Source organism: Fistularia commersonii, chromosome 2 (assembly GCF_037954325.1).
Source record: "Fistularia commersonii isolate RoL2024-O1a breed Wild chromosome 2, RoL_Fcom_v1.0, whole genome shotgun sequence".
NCBI lineage: Eukaryota > Metazoa > Chordata > Actinopteri > Syngnathiformes > Fistulariidae > Fistularia > Fistularia commersonii.
Genome location: NC_141285.1, coordinates 3,859,905 through 3,877,120, shown reverse-complemented (window position 1 = coordinate 3,877,120; position 17,216 = coordinate 3,859,905). Strand labels below are relative to the sequence as shown.

Below are 17,216 nucleotides of genomic sequence, written 5' to 3'. Positions count from 1 at the left end.
GGGAAAAAAAGAAATCTTCATAACCTGGATGGTGGTCAGTTTGATATTTCCATGCAAATCTATGTAAATCCCTTCAAAGCTGTCATACAAACACTTTGCACATCAAAACAAGATATTTTTAACTCAAGACAACACTGAAGGCTGGAAAATGTATTGAAATAAATTTAGTGTCACCTGTTGTAATGAAGAGGATGATTCCTTTTGATATATCATTTTGTATAATTAGCTGTATAATTAGCATCCTAGTGTTTAGTAAAGCATTATTTTTGTGTGCCAATGTATTTCACATTTTGGACTCAGTTTCTGTCACAATTAAAGAACATTTTTAGCATTCAAATTCATGTCTGTGAATTTAAAATTAACCATCAAATTTATCATATTAAAATGGATTGGAGCCGATCGGGAATTGAGCTCAAAATATGTATAAAAAAAAAAAAGAGAGAAAATGAAAAATATAACTGAACCGAATAGGAAATCAAACCACATTTACTGGTTACTTTATCTGGGATGTATGATTCCACTGAAGTATGCATTGTATTATATTGAAAACCATTAAGGTGATATTATTCTTTTACCCACGTTGTCCAACTCAAACTGAAGGACTACTTTGTTGCTCCGGTGATTAGCTAACCCATCCTACATTTGTGTGTAAAGTAATTTCTATTTACCTGGAAGCAGGTAAGTTTTGAAGAGGTCCTTAGTTAAAACAGGCTGCAAGTTATCCACAAATGTATTCCCAAATCCACAGCAGCAAAGCCATATATTAAACTTGTGCCGTTCTTTTCTCAAGCTGACAAAGTAGACTTTCAATATATGGTTGAAGGAAGAGGATTATTTTGTGATAAGCCAAGAGTTTACTTGACATGTCGGGTATTTGACATGAGATCTGCATTGGATCACCATAAAAATCTGAACATGTAATTATATGGAAGTTTTTTGTTTTTTTTTGCTACATGACAGCTCAACTTAGCAGCGACTGAGCGTCCCATTTTGTTCCCTAGTTTGTTTGGTTCAACCTTGTTTACACGTAGTTGTGTTCAAATCTCGTATGTGCGACCTGCTGCGTTATATCGGTTGTTTTTTCGGGAAATGGCTGATTTGGGAGCGGATTTTAGATATCATGTGGTGTGATTGTACAGGAACAGAGGGTGGACTGTGCTCATACTTGTGTCTTATGGAACTTGTGCATCTTCTGTGCCGTAATCGGCCTTTACTGAGGGAGGAGGAGGAATGTGCTTTGTTGAATGGAGAATGTGCTTCATGTGTTGTGCATTAAACATACAGTACTGGGTAACATTAGCCACCTGATTTTGATGACAGTGTGTGCATTCGGTTCTTTGGATGTCGTATATGAATCATTTCTAAAAAAGAAGATCCCTCTCATTCTCTTTTCTGATCTGATAAACCTTCTCGGAGGTGATAAAAATACAAGGCTTAAAAAAAACAAAAACAGGAAACTGTTTTTTTTTTGACAAAATATTTGCACAACATAGCTTACCTCTAATGAAGAGATTAATGATGATAAACTCTAGATAATAAAATGGATAATATTGATAAAATAACTCGAGTTTCTGATGAAGCCTCTATATTTTGACATGCCACTCTAAATAATAATGGATTTTTCATAAGGCAAAAACAAGACTTAGAATTGTTAGAAAATATACAGTTCTAGGTCCAAAATGCGCTGTTAGAACAATATTTCATGTGTCGATTTTTGAAAATTTTCACCTAAACAAAGCATGTTTGGTTTAGCAGAGAAGACGATTCAGTAAAAACAAAAAGTCTTTTCGGCACAGGAGTTAAAATCCAAAAAACTATGTTCTTATGTCCCGAAATGTACCTTGGATGCTCTCACAGTGTCAGTACGTCAGCCTCTAGTAGCTATTCTTGCATTCTCTCTCAGTGGTATCAAATTGGCATCTTTCATTTAAACGCTTTTACGCATACAGAAATAATGCTAAATTCAATGAAAGTAGTTTTTATCTGACCGAAATGCAAGTTGGGATTTTTTTTGTATGAGAGCTTACAACAACTTTGCACAGGAAAGATGATTACAAATGGTTATAAAAGAAGGTACTTTTGAGGCAAAAAAAAAAAAAAAAAAGAGTCCATCAAGAGAAGAGACTGACTTGGAATTTGTGCTCCTTTGGTAGTAAACTGCATCCTCGAGTGCTGGACAGCAGGAGAGAGTTATGGCCTTTCAAGAGCACTGCAGCTTAAAAGTAGCTCCTCTTTTGTCCTTTTCAGTCCTTCCCTCCATCTCCACTCCGCTGTCTGTGCATTTGTCTTTTGACTGTCTTTTGCATTCAGTTCGTATCATCTTGTGGTATGTGGCTGAATGGTACTGCGGGTCCGGGTATCATGTGATCAGGCAGCAGTTAATGCAGCGCGGACCCAGTCTTCTCTTCAGAGCTCCCTTCTTCCTCTTGGGAGCTAAGATGGCAATGATAGCCTCATCAAAAACTGTCTTCAGGCCCTTCTGGGTCAGTGCTGAACATTCCACGTAGCAACACGCACCAATCTAAGGAGGGACAAGACCAACTGTCAGTCAAGAACTGGTTTCGATTATAAAACGCGGTAGTGAGCAAACGGTTATTTAGAAAAGGGTTCCTCAAACGTCCCTCGTCTTTAGCTCTAAAAACTAAAACCGAGAATCATCCTAAAACACCGAAAACTCATGAAGAAACCCTAGAGTTGTTTACCATACGTGCATCTCTTGATACGCTGTGCATGGCGTTTTGTCTTCATTAGAATTTGATTTGAAAAGGCAGGGTTAATCTTCCTCTGTTAGTTTGTCAGTTTGGAGAACGTTTCGAGAAACTGACCATCAATTTCTGTTTTGCGGCGGTGCTGCAGTTCTTGTTTTTCGGGGCTTTTCACGTCTGGATGTTGAAAGTAAACTTATCTCTGACTGCTTTCAATAATGAATAAACTCTTGAATAGGCAGACACAGATAAGGAGGCCCTTTCAAACATGCACTGCAATCTGAAATGTAGTTTTTATCCGAATGGGCTGTATGAGTGAAACCAAACGTCAAATTGGATGAGACATTAAATGATCTTTAACCCTCAAGCTCCTTAGTGCAAAGAGCAGGCTATCACTTAACCGCAGCGGATCTTTTTTTTTTTTTTTTTTTTCCTTCCCTGGCGATTTATAACAACAACGTGTGCAATGATGTTTCTGAGGTGGCTGGAGAGAGAAACGGAAACAGAGCCATAATTAAGAAACAAGAGATACCAGGCCGAGCTCAAAGGAGACGCTAGAAATAAAAACAAGCTGGAGGAACTTCAGGTCCAAGCACCCGAAAACAAAAAAACGATAAACGGATAAATAGGATGTTTGATAAAAACTACTATGCAGTGTAGTGTTCAAGTCATATCCTGCCAGACATTCATGACATTGAATCTGGAAAATGTTCCCACTGGGTGAAACACCAGTTTTTCTTTGACCTTACCATCATTTACGGTTAAAAGAAGCTCAATCAACACGTTTCCCATTGTAATTTTCAAATCCCTGTTACCTAGTATTATAGATGGCATCTAAAATTGTACCTCTGTACCAATTTACTAAACCCTACGTTAGCTGCATCTGAAAGCACCACTGGATAGAGTTCTCATTCCAAGCTGCTCCCTAAAAACATTAATCCCAGTGTGTCGAAACAGGACAAATAACTGGAGAATCACACAACGCCGAGGCAGAACGCATCGTGGGGGGCAACGCACCTCCTTGGCCAGTTTCTGCCCCTGCTCAGTGGCTATCGGCTTCTCCTTCATGTCATTGAGTTTGGCTATGGTCTTGGGGTCATCGCGGAGGTCAATCTGAAAAAGACACTTTAATTAAGCACATTTCTATTTGTTCTTTTTGCATTGAACACTCTTCTCCTTGCTAGGTTGTTCCTCAGCCCTCCTCCTAAACATTGCTGCGGTGCTAAACCGACTGATTTTGAAACAAATCCATGTTGGCTCACACTTCCTGCTCTTGTGCAAAAGCCATTTCACAGCCGACCACAAGGTTCCCCACTTTTCTTTTATTTATTGCAGCAACCCATTTTTACCAGCACACTTCCTCAACTGTATTGATAATTACAATAACTACGTCCATATGCGTAGTTCTCGTTAACCCGTCTGTCAATCGGCGTGATTTGCAGCTGACTGGCTTTCATAAAGCGCACGTGTTCATATCAGCACCGAGCTGAGGAGCAGGCGGAGAGTTATGACGGGAACTGATAAAAGAGCAGTAAACATCAGCTGACAAATGATAAATCAGACACCTACTCTATCCTCCTCTTCACCATTGGGTCTTGGCTGCATTGGCATTTGGTTGCCAGGGAACACAAAACCAAAAAAAAAAAAAAAAATCATCCTACAAGGCAGCATTTGCTTTAAGGAGGCATGTGGCGTCGATTGGTGGACACAACTTTATAAACACACCTTTTTATTATTTACGTTGGTAGATAAACTGTACATTACAAGGAACGCCTGCATCAGGATGCCGCTATTCAGGAAGACCAGCCATTTTAAGCACTATGCAAAAAATGTACTTGCGATGAAAGTACACTTTTAGAAGAATGTACTATTACTTTCATAGTTGTTTCACTTTTTTGTATTTTTTAGTGTATTTCCTGGAACTGTACACTCAACTATACTGTCTTTGGTCTTATAGGGTAAAATGATTAGTTTACTCGTCGGATTTCTCTATAGAACATGGGTACTTGGGTGTAGTTATTTGAGAAAAATACACTTTCAGTCATAAGATGAAGTAAATGAATTTAGTCATAAGTGAAAACGCGAAACTTATTTCGATATTTTTGTCTGAAAGCAAAACTGAGCAGCTGGTTCAAATATTCTTCTTCTAAATCTGAAAACCAAAGCAGGCCGAAGAGGTCGTTGATCTTTTTCAGTCCAGACGGACGAATGTGACGCCTTTACGTGGATATACAACACGTCTGGTTGCCACGGTGACCTCAAATATTAACACATCGGAGAAAAATGGAGGATTCACCTGGGTGCCAATTAGCAGGTAGGGGACGCTGGGCGCATACTCTTGGAGCTCGGGGACCCATTCCTCGCGCACGTTCTGGAAACTGGCAGGGTTTACCACCGAGAAGCAGATGAGGAAGACATCGGTCATTGGGTAAGACAACGGTCTCAGGCGGTCGTAATCCTCCTGGAGAGAGAACGGCACCCGTGAATGTCATACATGATTTATTTCCTTTTTCTTTCTTCACCTCGGAGAAATTACTCATGAATTATTTAAAGCCAATAAAGAGTCCTTTTTTTTTCGCAGATCCCAGGAAATTTGAGAAACAGAAGTCAAAATTTTGTTCATGCGCCAACACCGGTGCGGGTGATGCCTTTGGACTTCATCGTAATTCGTTGTGAAATCCCATTGTGATTTTAAGGAAAAAATATAATTGTTTGAAAAAGAAGGACATATCTGAGTGAGATAGTACGACTCCAGGGAGGTCTCCATCCAAACTTGGGATGACATCAGTTTATACGAAGCACGCTAAAGGTGTCTAAACACCATATTTTGATGGTGTATTTTGCACTTTAAAACTAGGGGTGTGAAAGTGCATTATGATGCAAGCCTGTGTCAATTCTGAGATTTGTGAGTGGGTGGACTCTCAGTTAAGCCTCACACTGAACCAGAGAAACTTCCAGATACTGAGAAAAAAAAAAATGGTAACCAACCTTTTTCACGCTCAAGAAAGTTATAGTCGTACAGTGTTTTAATTTTCTCATTTGAGCTGATTCAAAGTAAGAGTCATCTTGTGTCAAACGGAATTTGCCATCATAGATTTTCCGGTAGTCTTTGCTTCTAGCAATGAGCCAAACATACATGTATATCAATCGGCCGCAAGCGGACGATTCCCAAAGCGCTGCTTTAATGACCTTTTGATTAAAACTGACTCTCAAGAAGTACCTTCAGCAAGAGAGGGCCGTGGCTCGCAGCTGACAAGTCAACATCCTCTTCATTAATCCCCATTTGCATTCACCATCATTTCATTTTTAACAAAGAAACCCGGGTAATAAACACCTTACCCCATTAGTGTCAGCCTGAAACACTAAGAGATGCAAAATAATGAACTCCTTTTAATAAACGACTGATCATAATTCATGCAAAAGACTTTGACAGCTCAAAAATAAATGGGTTTTTTTCTGTTAAAATTCCAATTAATAACATAAATTCACTGAACAACAACTAAAATAGAGCTTGATTAAGACAATCTAAACTGAGACTCTTAAGTGAAAAAAGTCACATTAGAGATCATTGACTGGGGATATTAACTAATTCTGCTCTAGAATGTAGATGAAATGTTTGACAGCAAGTATGATGCATTCAAGGCAGTAAATACCAACAGTGGGCTGGGCCCGAGGCCGCTTCCGCTGTCTCACCCCGACGCCTGGCCTGTCAATTCTCCACACACACACACGCACACACACACACACATTGCCATATGGACAGTGAAATGATACTCATAAAAAAAATGTCAGCCGGTTTTGAGTTATGAGAAGAGAATGTTGTGACCTTGCTCTCTTCTTCCCCCCTCCCCTTGACACAGGCAATTAGGAGCTGTTGTTTTTTTTAATTTTTTTTTTTTTTATTTGCAACCCTTCAGCACGAGCCATGCACGTGGCACCGCCGTGAGATACGGTGTAATTTCCGATATTTTGCGCAAGCCATGAATAGCTAATTCACACACGCGATTATCCGTTGTGCCAGATCAAGTGGCCCTTTGTGTTAGCCCAAGATAAACCCTTTTGACAGAGTGTCCGACTATCACACATATGAGTATTTACGGCCTATCTAACTTCCGCTGAATGCCTGAACACATTGCAGCGCCTTTCAGCGGCTGGCTTGAAGACACGGAATCAATGCATCTCTGGTAATTTGATGCGACTCAACCAGACCGACTCGGACCAAGTGAATCAACCTCACTCTCTTGTCCGGGAAATTTATTGTCAACATCCGTGTAATGAAAGCAAAGCGGATACAAGTTCCCAGTGTGCCGGCGATGGGTGCTGCGTGACGGGCGAGCTCCGGCATGACGGCACGTCTTTCATTCTGATCTAATCGCCGCATTTCTCGGCCAAACACATCGTCCAATAACGTCAAACTATTATAAGCCAGGACACCGGAGTTCCACACTTAAATGGATTTATGGTAAACAGTTATGCAAATGAGTTGAACGCCAGAGAGAATTCTCGGAACAGTGGTACATCAGCTCGGCAAAGAGTGTCGTGTTTTCACAGCTGGAGTAATGGATTCGAGATATACTAGCTTTATATTAAATTGTAGAGGAGGATGACAACAGAGCACAAATCTTTATGCCGCTCCCATAACATGGATTAACCCCGGGAGAGACTCAAGACACCAAAACTAAAAACATACTCGCAGTTCATCCACTTCAAAATATATGCGGTATTTCAATGGCCTTGTGAAAGGAAGGGTCTTGTGATTGGCAGATTGATGTTCGTCGTGAAACAATCTGATTTCTTATGACATATTTTAGAAAACCCCCACGCATGTCCAGATTGAAATTGAACTGTTTTCCACTTAACCACGATGCAGCTCTCAAGACTATAAGTGGAACTCTCAGTCACGGAAATTGGGAGTGACTAGAAAGACGTCGCCTGTTTTTACCCAGAAATCCCTCTTTGAAGTCTCGTTAATTTTGCTTTATTGTGGATTTTTTTTTTTTTTTAATTTTATTGGATTTTTATTTCAGTAACTTTTGGGTGAAATTAGCCAAGTTGCCTATTCTAACTGAACTCACGTAATAAAAATAGATAATTCATATGATCCCCATTTTATTTGCATTTTTTTTTTTAATTTTTTTATTTTACACTGGCACTACCTGTTCTTTCATGTCTTTATTTATGTTGCCTACGTTTCAAATCAACCATTTCAATCCGAACTACATTCCAATTTTTCTCGTAAAGCGGGAATCTAGCTTTTGGCTGATGTCAAATTTAGCCCGTTTCCAGGTAATGATGGGCTACATTGCGCTTTCAAATATCACACATGGGGCCACAAACACGATGCATTGTCCTCGGCCTCTGTTTACCTGTCAAATGGGATGTGGGATGTGCGTTTGTGCCTTTGGATGTTCCTGACCTTTGCTGGCACAAGCCAGTCCGGCAAAACCCCCAAGAGACCCACAGACGTAATAGAGGAACACATTACATTACATTACATTACATTGCATTTGGCAGACGCTTTTATCCAAAGCGACTTACAATAGAGGACATAGGGACTGCAAATACACAATGCATAGGAAATATACAGAACAGTAAGCTTGGGTTAGTGAGGGTTTTTTTTTTTTTGTTTTTTTTTTGGACAGAGACACACAAACGTACACACACACACACTGCATAGCCTAATTTGCTGCCAACCTGATCTGGGGCATCAGCGCAGTAAAAAGTAAATACACAGTAAAAACACAGCGTAACCTGGCCAGCAGTTTACTGTTAACAGGCCGGCAGACCCGTCTTTGCGTCTCACACCGTTTCCACAGGATGCAATGACACATTACCAATAACACTGCACCAACCGGACAATCTGAGAGCATAAAGTGTGGCAGAAATACAGTGTTACACTCCCACACAGCCCTAATACTCGCGCTCACATTGGCGACTCGGCTTTCTCTGGATGAAAGGTGATCCAGAAAAGAAGGATAAAAACAGAAATAGCTCCGAAGCTTGATTTGGAAAGTTTGCCTGCCGTCTTTCCGCGGTTTACAGTCGATGTTGGGATTAGTGGAAAGATGAAAGCTCGCAATTATAGAGAAAATGTTTCAAAACGATAGCAATCACATAAACGAGAATTAAATAGTGATAAAAGATGCAGTTTGGGTGTCAGGCTATACATAATGCAGTGAAATGAAATGGGGTTTTCAACAAAGCCTGGGGGATTATAGTGATATAACACACACACACACAATATATACTGTATATATACTGCATATACGTATATACATATATATAATATATCAATATTTTGCACATTTTTCTGTTGTGAGGTGTGAGGCCACCTTTTAAATCATTAATAAATTCCAGGTAAATATACGGTCACCATTTAAAACAGCAGATAAAACATTGAAAATCATCATAATGGGGTAATTGAGACTAACTTCCGACGGGTCTCCATCGCTGTGAGGCTTGAAGCGTCCGTCTGTCCACTGAGTGACCGAGAAGCGGTGACTCAGTGACAGATGAGCGCAGCGATATCAATGAGTCATCCCTCCTCCAATGCCGCTTTTCTATTCTTTACTCTACCCTTTCTTTCTCTTTTTCAGTTCCTGACTGACTTCTCGGGGTTCTATAAACAAATTAGTGTGTCAACATAGTCAGAGATATCTGGTCCAACATGGCCACTTGGCAAGAACGCGAGCCGGGACATAAAACTTCTATTCATAAAGATCTGTCTAGGATTCACATTTCTGAGTTAGAGGGAAAATGGAAAGCCTTAAATCGCACATTTTAGTATTAGTAAGTAATTTTAAGCACGATGTTTCAGCGCTTATATACGGCACAGGTGGATGACAGGATCAGGGAAAATTCAAGGAAGTTTAATTCTGCAATAATTGATATATTAAAGAAGGCAAATTTTCTTTTCATTTGAAAAAGCAATTCTTAGGACAAGTGAAAGGAAAAACTTCGCCATAAGAACAGATATACTTCAGGAAATGTACATATCATAAAAACTGTTGTATTGTGTCTGTTCACCTGATGGATCTGAGTCAACGCCCAAATAAAGTCACCAGGGGTGACCTCAGCGTCCGAATGACGTGGGATGCTAAACTGCTTACTTGATGCAAAAAAACCCAAAAAAACAGTAAAACACTTAATCTAGTATGACTCAAGTTACCTTAAAATCAAAATTTCCTAGGAAAGCAACAGTAAGGAACTTAACACTTAATGAAAGATTTATGAACAGAGGAGACGAAAAACAGAAATCAGTTTATTGAAAGAAACATTGGATTAAAAACATCGCGTTGATTCTCCTCATTTTGTAAACTCTCATCAACAATAAGAACTATAGTAGCCTTTCTCAATGGAGCCACATCTTAATATATTGTATTCTTGCGTACCACAAAGCTCAGCTGTTGTCCAGAAACCATTAAAAAGACATTCAAAAGCCACACTGTTGCTGCAGTGAGTGACATGATCCTTCATTACCACAAACACACTGTTTATGTTTGCCCCCCCGAACACACTCACACACACACACATAGGCCCACATGCACACTCAAGCTTGCAAAAATCCTCAGAAAGTCCATTAATTTACCCCCCGTCCCCGTCAACTCTATGTAAGCATTGTCTACTGCAGCAATAATGACCAGATATTAAGCTAAATTACCCATAATCATATTTTTTTTAAAAATATGAGGGTTGGACTGAAACGTGCCTGTTTCAACTGTGGAATCACAGAGACTTTCCTCTTAGTTGAATTTCTTTTTCATAAATGTCATCGTGATCTATTGTTTTTTTTTTTTTTTTAATAACTGTAAAAGAAAGCTAATGTTACAAACTAGGATTCAGAGTTTAATCGTAGTATAAATAAATTTCCCAGGGGGAGGGTTGTATAATGAAAGCATGAAAACGTCTGCTTTGTGGGAAATCTAGAATATAGCCTTTTGGAGATTGACTCAGATTATATTCGCCGCCGCTACCTTGGCCTATAGCGCTTTCAATTCACAATTCGTTTGTTTCTTCAAAATGAGATTACATTATAATATTCATAAGACCTCCTGATCAAAAAAGGTGTAATGACTCCAAAACGACAGTAGACGTGTCAGTGCTGCTCTGGGGTATATTTCGGAGATCATTTCATTTTCAAGAAAGTAGCAACCATGAAAAATAATACTTTTTTGTTCCTATCCAGGTGTCAGGGAGTAAATGTAGCGTTGATGAGTAAACTGGATTACATTAGTCAATGATGGAAAGAATTTTATGGGAAACTATTCTAAACCTTTTCCTTGAGGCGCTCTGAAAACTCAGATTCTTGACTACAGAGCAAGAGGCAGTGGCGAAGAATCACAGGAGCCAAACAAATGTGATGAATCGGACGAAACCACGATGAGATGCCACGATAATTCATTCATTTAAAAAAAACAACTGCAAACCAAATACTCCTTTGGTCTCAATCAGCGAAAACCTTGAACCAATCAGGTTGGATGGAAACAGTGTGAAACAGCGTTGAGAAGCAAACATCAGGTTCCTCTTCATCATTTTTTTTTTTTTTCCAAGTGTTTTCATTTCTTCACTCAAGAGAAAAAATGCCTTATATCTATCCTGCCAGGGCAACCAGTAGTGGATTACTGTGGAGATTCAACTTCAGCAGCAGTGGCCAGCTGGTGTTTAAAAAAACAAAATTCCCGTAGTATCGGGCCTTCTTGTTCTTCTGTCAGGCCTCATATCAATCCCCACTGAGGACACCGCCCGTTTATATTTGCTGATTTACAAGAGCAGCTAAAAAAAAAATAATAATTCAAACATAATCCACATACAAAGGGTTGGATTTGTTTTACTGTGCTGCCATGTTAAGATGGTAGCGGCCACTGTGCCACCTTGGGGTGATTTATTCAAAAAAAGACTAAGAAAAGTAAAGGGGAATCGATAGATTGGGGGATAATGGCTGAAACGAAGTGGTAAAAGGGATTAGGGGTTGTGCTGTTAAGAGTGACGACATGATGAAGGGAGTAAATGGAGAACAGCCAAACAAAAAAAAAAAAAAAAATAGGGGTCAATAGGGCAACGGGGCACGGATCCTGCAGGATACCCCCTCCCTCAAACACATCCACAGGCAAGATAGCACTTAGCATCCACTTCCTGTTTCCTTCTGTAGCAGCCATGCTGGATTTTGTTGAGTGCAGCAGCAGGAGAATGAATGAATAAGTAAAGACTTTGCCCTCTGTTCCCTCGTCACATTTAGCAAAACAGACTTTGCAGACCTTCCATATGGAATAATTCAATAGGCAGCGCCTGGAGGGGAGAAGGGGGAGCGTGGGGGACGCGGTGGCACAGACAATGTCGGCGGGCGAAGCGGCACTGACTGACAAAGCGGCGTGGAACTCATCTGCGATTACGTGGCCTTGACATGCAACGTGCACGTGACAGCTCCGTGTATCATCAGAAGAGCATGTGGCGGCGGCGGCGTGTATCTGTAAAGCTGCTGATATACTTGTGAAACAGCAAAGCATTGTGGGAGCTCCAGAGACGGCAGGAATATAAATATTACAAGGAGCCCAATGCCGATCAAACACATGTAGCATGACAGCCGAGAGGTGGGAATGTTCATTTCGAGCGACACTTCCTGCAACGCTCTAGCTGTGAAATACACACAAATACGTATTCCTTCCTTACGTCAAACGAGATCCTATTGCGGGTCATTTAACCCTCGTGCGATCTTAACATTGTGTTTACTCCCCTTGTCCTACAGGTCAAAAATGACCCATAAGACCATCTTTGTACCCTAGTGGTTTACAGCCCACATGCAAAACATACACAAAAAAGAAGTATCACCTTTTCTAATTATGGGGTCTCTTTAGGAAAAGTCATAAAATTTCAAGTTGGGAAAACATAGGTTAAGGTGTTTTTTCTACAGCTAAACGTGGTAGTGGGTCACCTCTGACCCGCAAGACAACACAAGGGTTAAAAAAAAAAAAAGAAAAAGTTTTGAAAGTTTTCCATTTTCCACTAAAACTTACTTTCCGGGTTATTTTTGAGCAATCTCGCATCACAACGCGAGGAAAGTCGGTCAGCTGTTTTGAAGGCCCTTCCCACGTTTTCCAGCGCGAGTGGAAAGCTGAATGACGGAGAGTAAGAAAGGAAAATGGAACCGCGGGATGGAATTTATCCGCCTTTGAGCCGTCTCACCCGTCCGACTCAACTTCCGCGAACCCCCCTCTTTCCATTTCTCTCTCACTCTCTCTTCCTCCTTCCATCTTCTCCCCCCCCCCCAACCCCTTCTCCTTCTCTATTTGGGGCACCGGGTCTTTGATCAGACACTGAAGCTATAAACATTACCAGCTGGCCTTGTACTCCACAGAAAGAGGTCAGCCGAGTCGGGGTGCGGGGGGGGGAAGGAGGGGGCACAGTAACTCTACTCTCTAGAGCCGACATCTGGGAGAACTTCTCCATTTCAGAGACACTCTGAATCAGCTAAAAAAGAAAACACTTCTACACACACACACACACACACACACACAATTATACATGCTAGAATAGACAACGAGTTCCTCTTTTTTACAACCAGTGGTGACACTTCTGCCATCTGTTTCTCGGAAGGCGACGCTAAAGCTCAGCCACAGGTAGCTTCTCGACAGGGATGGAGACGACGGCTCATTCATGAATGAACGGAACAGAAGAGATGCTGACTATTCCAGTAGTGACCTTTTCTCCGCTTCATTTTTGCCTTCCTGATACACAGATTCAGTTTCAGATTGTGACTCCCTGTGACTTCACTGAGTTAAATCCGGCCCCCGAGGAGAGTGTTAACTGTCCGGTTCCTTTTGGACGTGCACATTTTTAGGTTCTCTGGAACGAGCGTGGGTTAAAGGTCACGGTGGGGGGGTGAAAAAGTGCACCCGTGTTGACAAGACTCCCGGCACAGAAGGAGAGTACATCATGCGCTGTAACTCGTATACTTATGCACTTTCTGGATCGGGTTGTTGGGGGAGGGGTGCTTCTCGCGGTGAAACGTTTCACGTGGAAACTTATTTCGCTTGGAAAATTAGAATACCAGACAGCTCTCTAATCATCAGGTAGTTGTTCGGTCCACTCGCTCGGTGCGGATTGGAAAGACGTGGGGTTCCAAGTTGTATTCCAGCAAGAAAGCGATCAGGCGCCGCCTTTTCTTCGAGCACTGAAGCAGTGGGATTCTCAGAATGTCAGAAACAGTGTTTTATTTTACTTTAAATCACTACTCCAAACACATCTAATCAATGCAGCCTGATCCATCTGACGCCAATTGGTCTGTCACTTTTATTTATTTATTTATCTATTTATTTTACAACTTTGTCAATTTTATTGTTTTGTTTTATTTGTATCGTTTCTTTAAATGTGGATTTTGTGTATATGTATGCCTGTACCTTGAGGTTCGAGGAAGGCGCCTAAAATAAAATGTATTATTATTATTATCCTTATTATAATCATCATTATTATTATTATTATCATTATTATTATTATTATTGTTATTATGGGATGTACTGCTTTAAGCATGGTGTTTACACATGTGATAAGAATATGAATAAAGCTGGTTCTGCTTACCGAGGGAGTACTTTGTTATTTTTCCATTATGTGAAAATATCCATTATGGAGATGAAAAAAAATGGAGTGCAACATTGCGGTATTTAAATTGTGTCCAGTTGTTACGTTTTTTTTTTTTTTTCTTTCAACAAACAGGGACTAAAAATCCAATTTTGTTTTTCCGACTGGAAATTTGTTTACATTTCAAAATCACCTCAAGCGTCCCCCTCACCGCCCTTTTTTTTTTTTCGACTGAACCAAGTTTCCACGTAAGTCCGTATCAAGCTGATACCGATACGTCTGCGGTAAAAGTGGGTCAAGACGTACGAGTGAGCGTTTCTCACATCTTGCGCTGTCACCCTCGGCGAGTCTGACTGATGTGTGTGTTTACATGTTTTCTGCTCTCTACCCATATGTGTGTGTCTGCATTTATATATATATACACATACATACATATATATACATGTATATATATATAGCACAGCACAGCACATTCGAGCTCCTCTGCTGAATTATTGTGTGTATGTGTAGGCTATTGCTTTCTCAGTAGTTTGAACTCTTGCCCATTCAATAGCACATTGTAAAGAAAAGCCCCGGCATTAAGCAGCCCTATTAACAAATCTGTGACATCACTACTGGACACAGGAGGCCTGTTCTCCACATAATAGAACTATTGAAACCCCCCCCTCACTACCGTTACTGTCCATGGCACACCAGACTGGCAGTAAACCCACGTACGATAACCATCACCTGTTGCAGCTTAGTGTCTGGCCTGAAAATGCAGCCAGTGGGTGTTGGAAGCACCATAGAATCAGTGTATGTGTGTGTGTGTGTGTGTGTGTGTGTGTCCTTGACATACTTGGCAAGCAGCCAGAGTAAAAAATAAACCCTACCTGGCCTGCAGTGTCATAGAGTCCCAGCAAGTACTGCTTCCCGCCGACGTTCACGCTCACTGTAAGGAAATGACAAAGAGGAGGTTGAACCAGAGGAAGGCCGGGGGGGGGGGGGATGTGGTTGGGGGGGGGGGGGGGGGGGAGGTGGTGAGGCAGAAGGGAAAGAAGGGGGTCGGGGGTGAGGGTGGGGAGGCGTGGGTGGGGGGGCTCAGGTCACCAACCTCTCTCTGCAATGAGGAAGGCAAACAAGTGGTTTTCATTATAGCAACAGATGCAGCAAATGCAGTGGGTGGGTGAGAGGATGGGGATGGGGATGGGGATGGGGGTCCCCCCTCCCACACACACACACACACACACACACACACACACACACACACACACACACACACACAAGTCATGCATTATTCTATAGGATCTTTCTGTAATTAGTTCCTGTTTTCAGACTGAATCCGCAGTAGATCAGGGGGTCAGCGTGATGTCCCCCCCCCCCCCACCCACTCCCACCCACCTTCCCCTCCACGGGACTCCTACCTGCGTAGTGATCGAACACCGTGGGCACATACTCCTCCGGGAAGGCGTCGTTGGCGTAGCTCATGAGGAGGCACGTCTTGCCCACCGCGCCGTCTCCCACCACGACACACTTCAACATGATGGTGCCGGTTCCGTTTGCCATGATCCCGACCTCACCAGCATCATCACCTCACCCACTTCTCCTCCTCCTCCTCCTCCTCTTCTTCTTTTTCCTGCTGTTGCTGCCGCTGCTGCTGGGCGGTGGTGGCCGTGATCCCCGCTCGGCGGCGGGCATCACCAGCGCCGGACTGCGCGGCGCACCGACTCGGACTGGAACTGCATGACGGCGCCCTCTTCTTCTTCTTCTTCTTCTTCTTCCTCCTCCTTACCGACGACACTCCCGAATTTGAATCCCGAATCCGATCCCCCCTCGCGACAAAGCAAAGCGTCTTCTCTCCGCCGCCTTACGCCCGATCCGGTGTCCGGTCTCCGGTGTGTGTGTGCGCTCCCGGTCCCCGGCACAGGCACCGTCCGTCCCCCGGCTGCCTCCCTGGCGCACTGAGCTCTTTCTGCCGGCCAAGGTGGGTGCGATTGCCGGAGAGGCGGAGCCACGGTTTGAACGCAAGGGGCTCCGGAGAAAGTTCCCCCCGCCTGCTGGGAACGGAGACTGTCAAACGAATAATTTGCTAAATCGGACTAAACATAATGTAAAGAATTTCATGAACTAGAATTAAAACAACTGCAGGTTTGGTGGAACTCCAAATCTCACCCCTACCCGAAAATGATGTGTGTTTACACTGCAGCTGCAAGCACTGGCGATTCTAAAGTCTGCAGGGGCTCTGGGCAAAACTTCACAGTGGAGCCCCCCTGCAACTAGAGTTTAATAATAATAATAATAATAATAATAATGATAATATTTAATCAATCCCCGTGGGGAAATTCATTCTCTGCAATCAGCCCATTGTGGATGAACCATGAGCAGTAGGGATGCCGTCGACCAGTTAGGAGTTCAGCGTCTTGCTCAACATAGCATAGCATAGCAACATAGCATAGCATAGCACAACCCTTCAACACACGAGGAGAAACGAACCAGGAATGTTCGGCACCAAAGACAATCACTCCACCTCCTATACCCCCCAATATAGCCTTTATATTATAAATAAATAGAAAATAAAAAATAAACACTAAACAAAAACCAAACAGAAGCATGCACGGAAAACAAATGAAAGCAAAACAAAATCAAACCAAAAACAACAAAAACATAGATAAAAATAAACAATAGAAATCAGAAACCAGCTCCCTGAACATCTATCTATCTATCTATCTATCTATCTATCTATCTATCTATCTATCTATCTATCTATCTATCTATCTATCTATCTATCTATCTATCTATCTATCTATCTATCTATCTATCTATCTATCTATCTATCTATCTATCTATCTATAAAGGGTGTCCCTCAGTTTGCTTTCCGGCTGCTCCTGTCTGCATGCCAATGCAGTATCTTTGAGAAGTATTCACTGCATCGTGGCTTGCACGTCCGCCTCACAGCATGAT

At 41.9% G+C, this 17,216-nt stretch overlaps 1 protein-coding gene across 1 annotated transcript; it reads right to left on the bottom strand.

Moving 5' to 3' along the window:
- rhoq (ras homolog family member Q) lies at positions 1–16,219 on the bottom strand. The gene is made up of 5 exons (XM_086164726.1): positions 15,680–16,219; positions 15,149–15,207; positions 5,002–5,166; positions 3,723–3,818; positions 1–2,521 (listed from the first exon to the last, which is right to left on the bottom strand). Exons 1-5 carry the CDS (start codon positions 15,819–15,821, stop codon positions 2,360–2,362), a joined length of 624 nt encoding a protein of 207 aa, XP_086020852.1. The 5' UTR covers positions 15,822–16,219; the 3' UTR covers positions 1–2,359.
- Between the last annotated feature and the right edge of the window lie 997 nt (positions 16,220–17,216).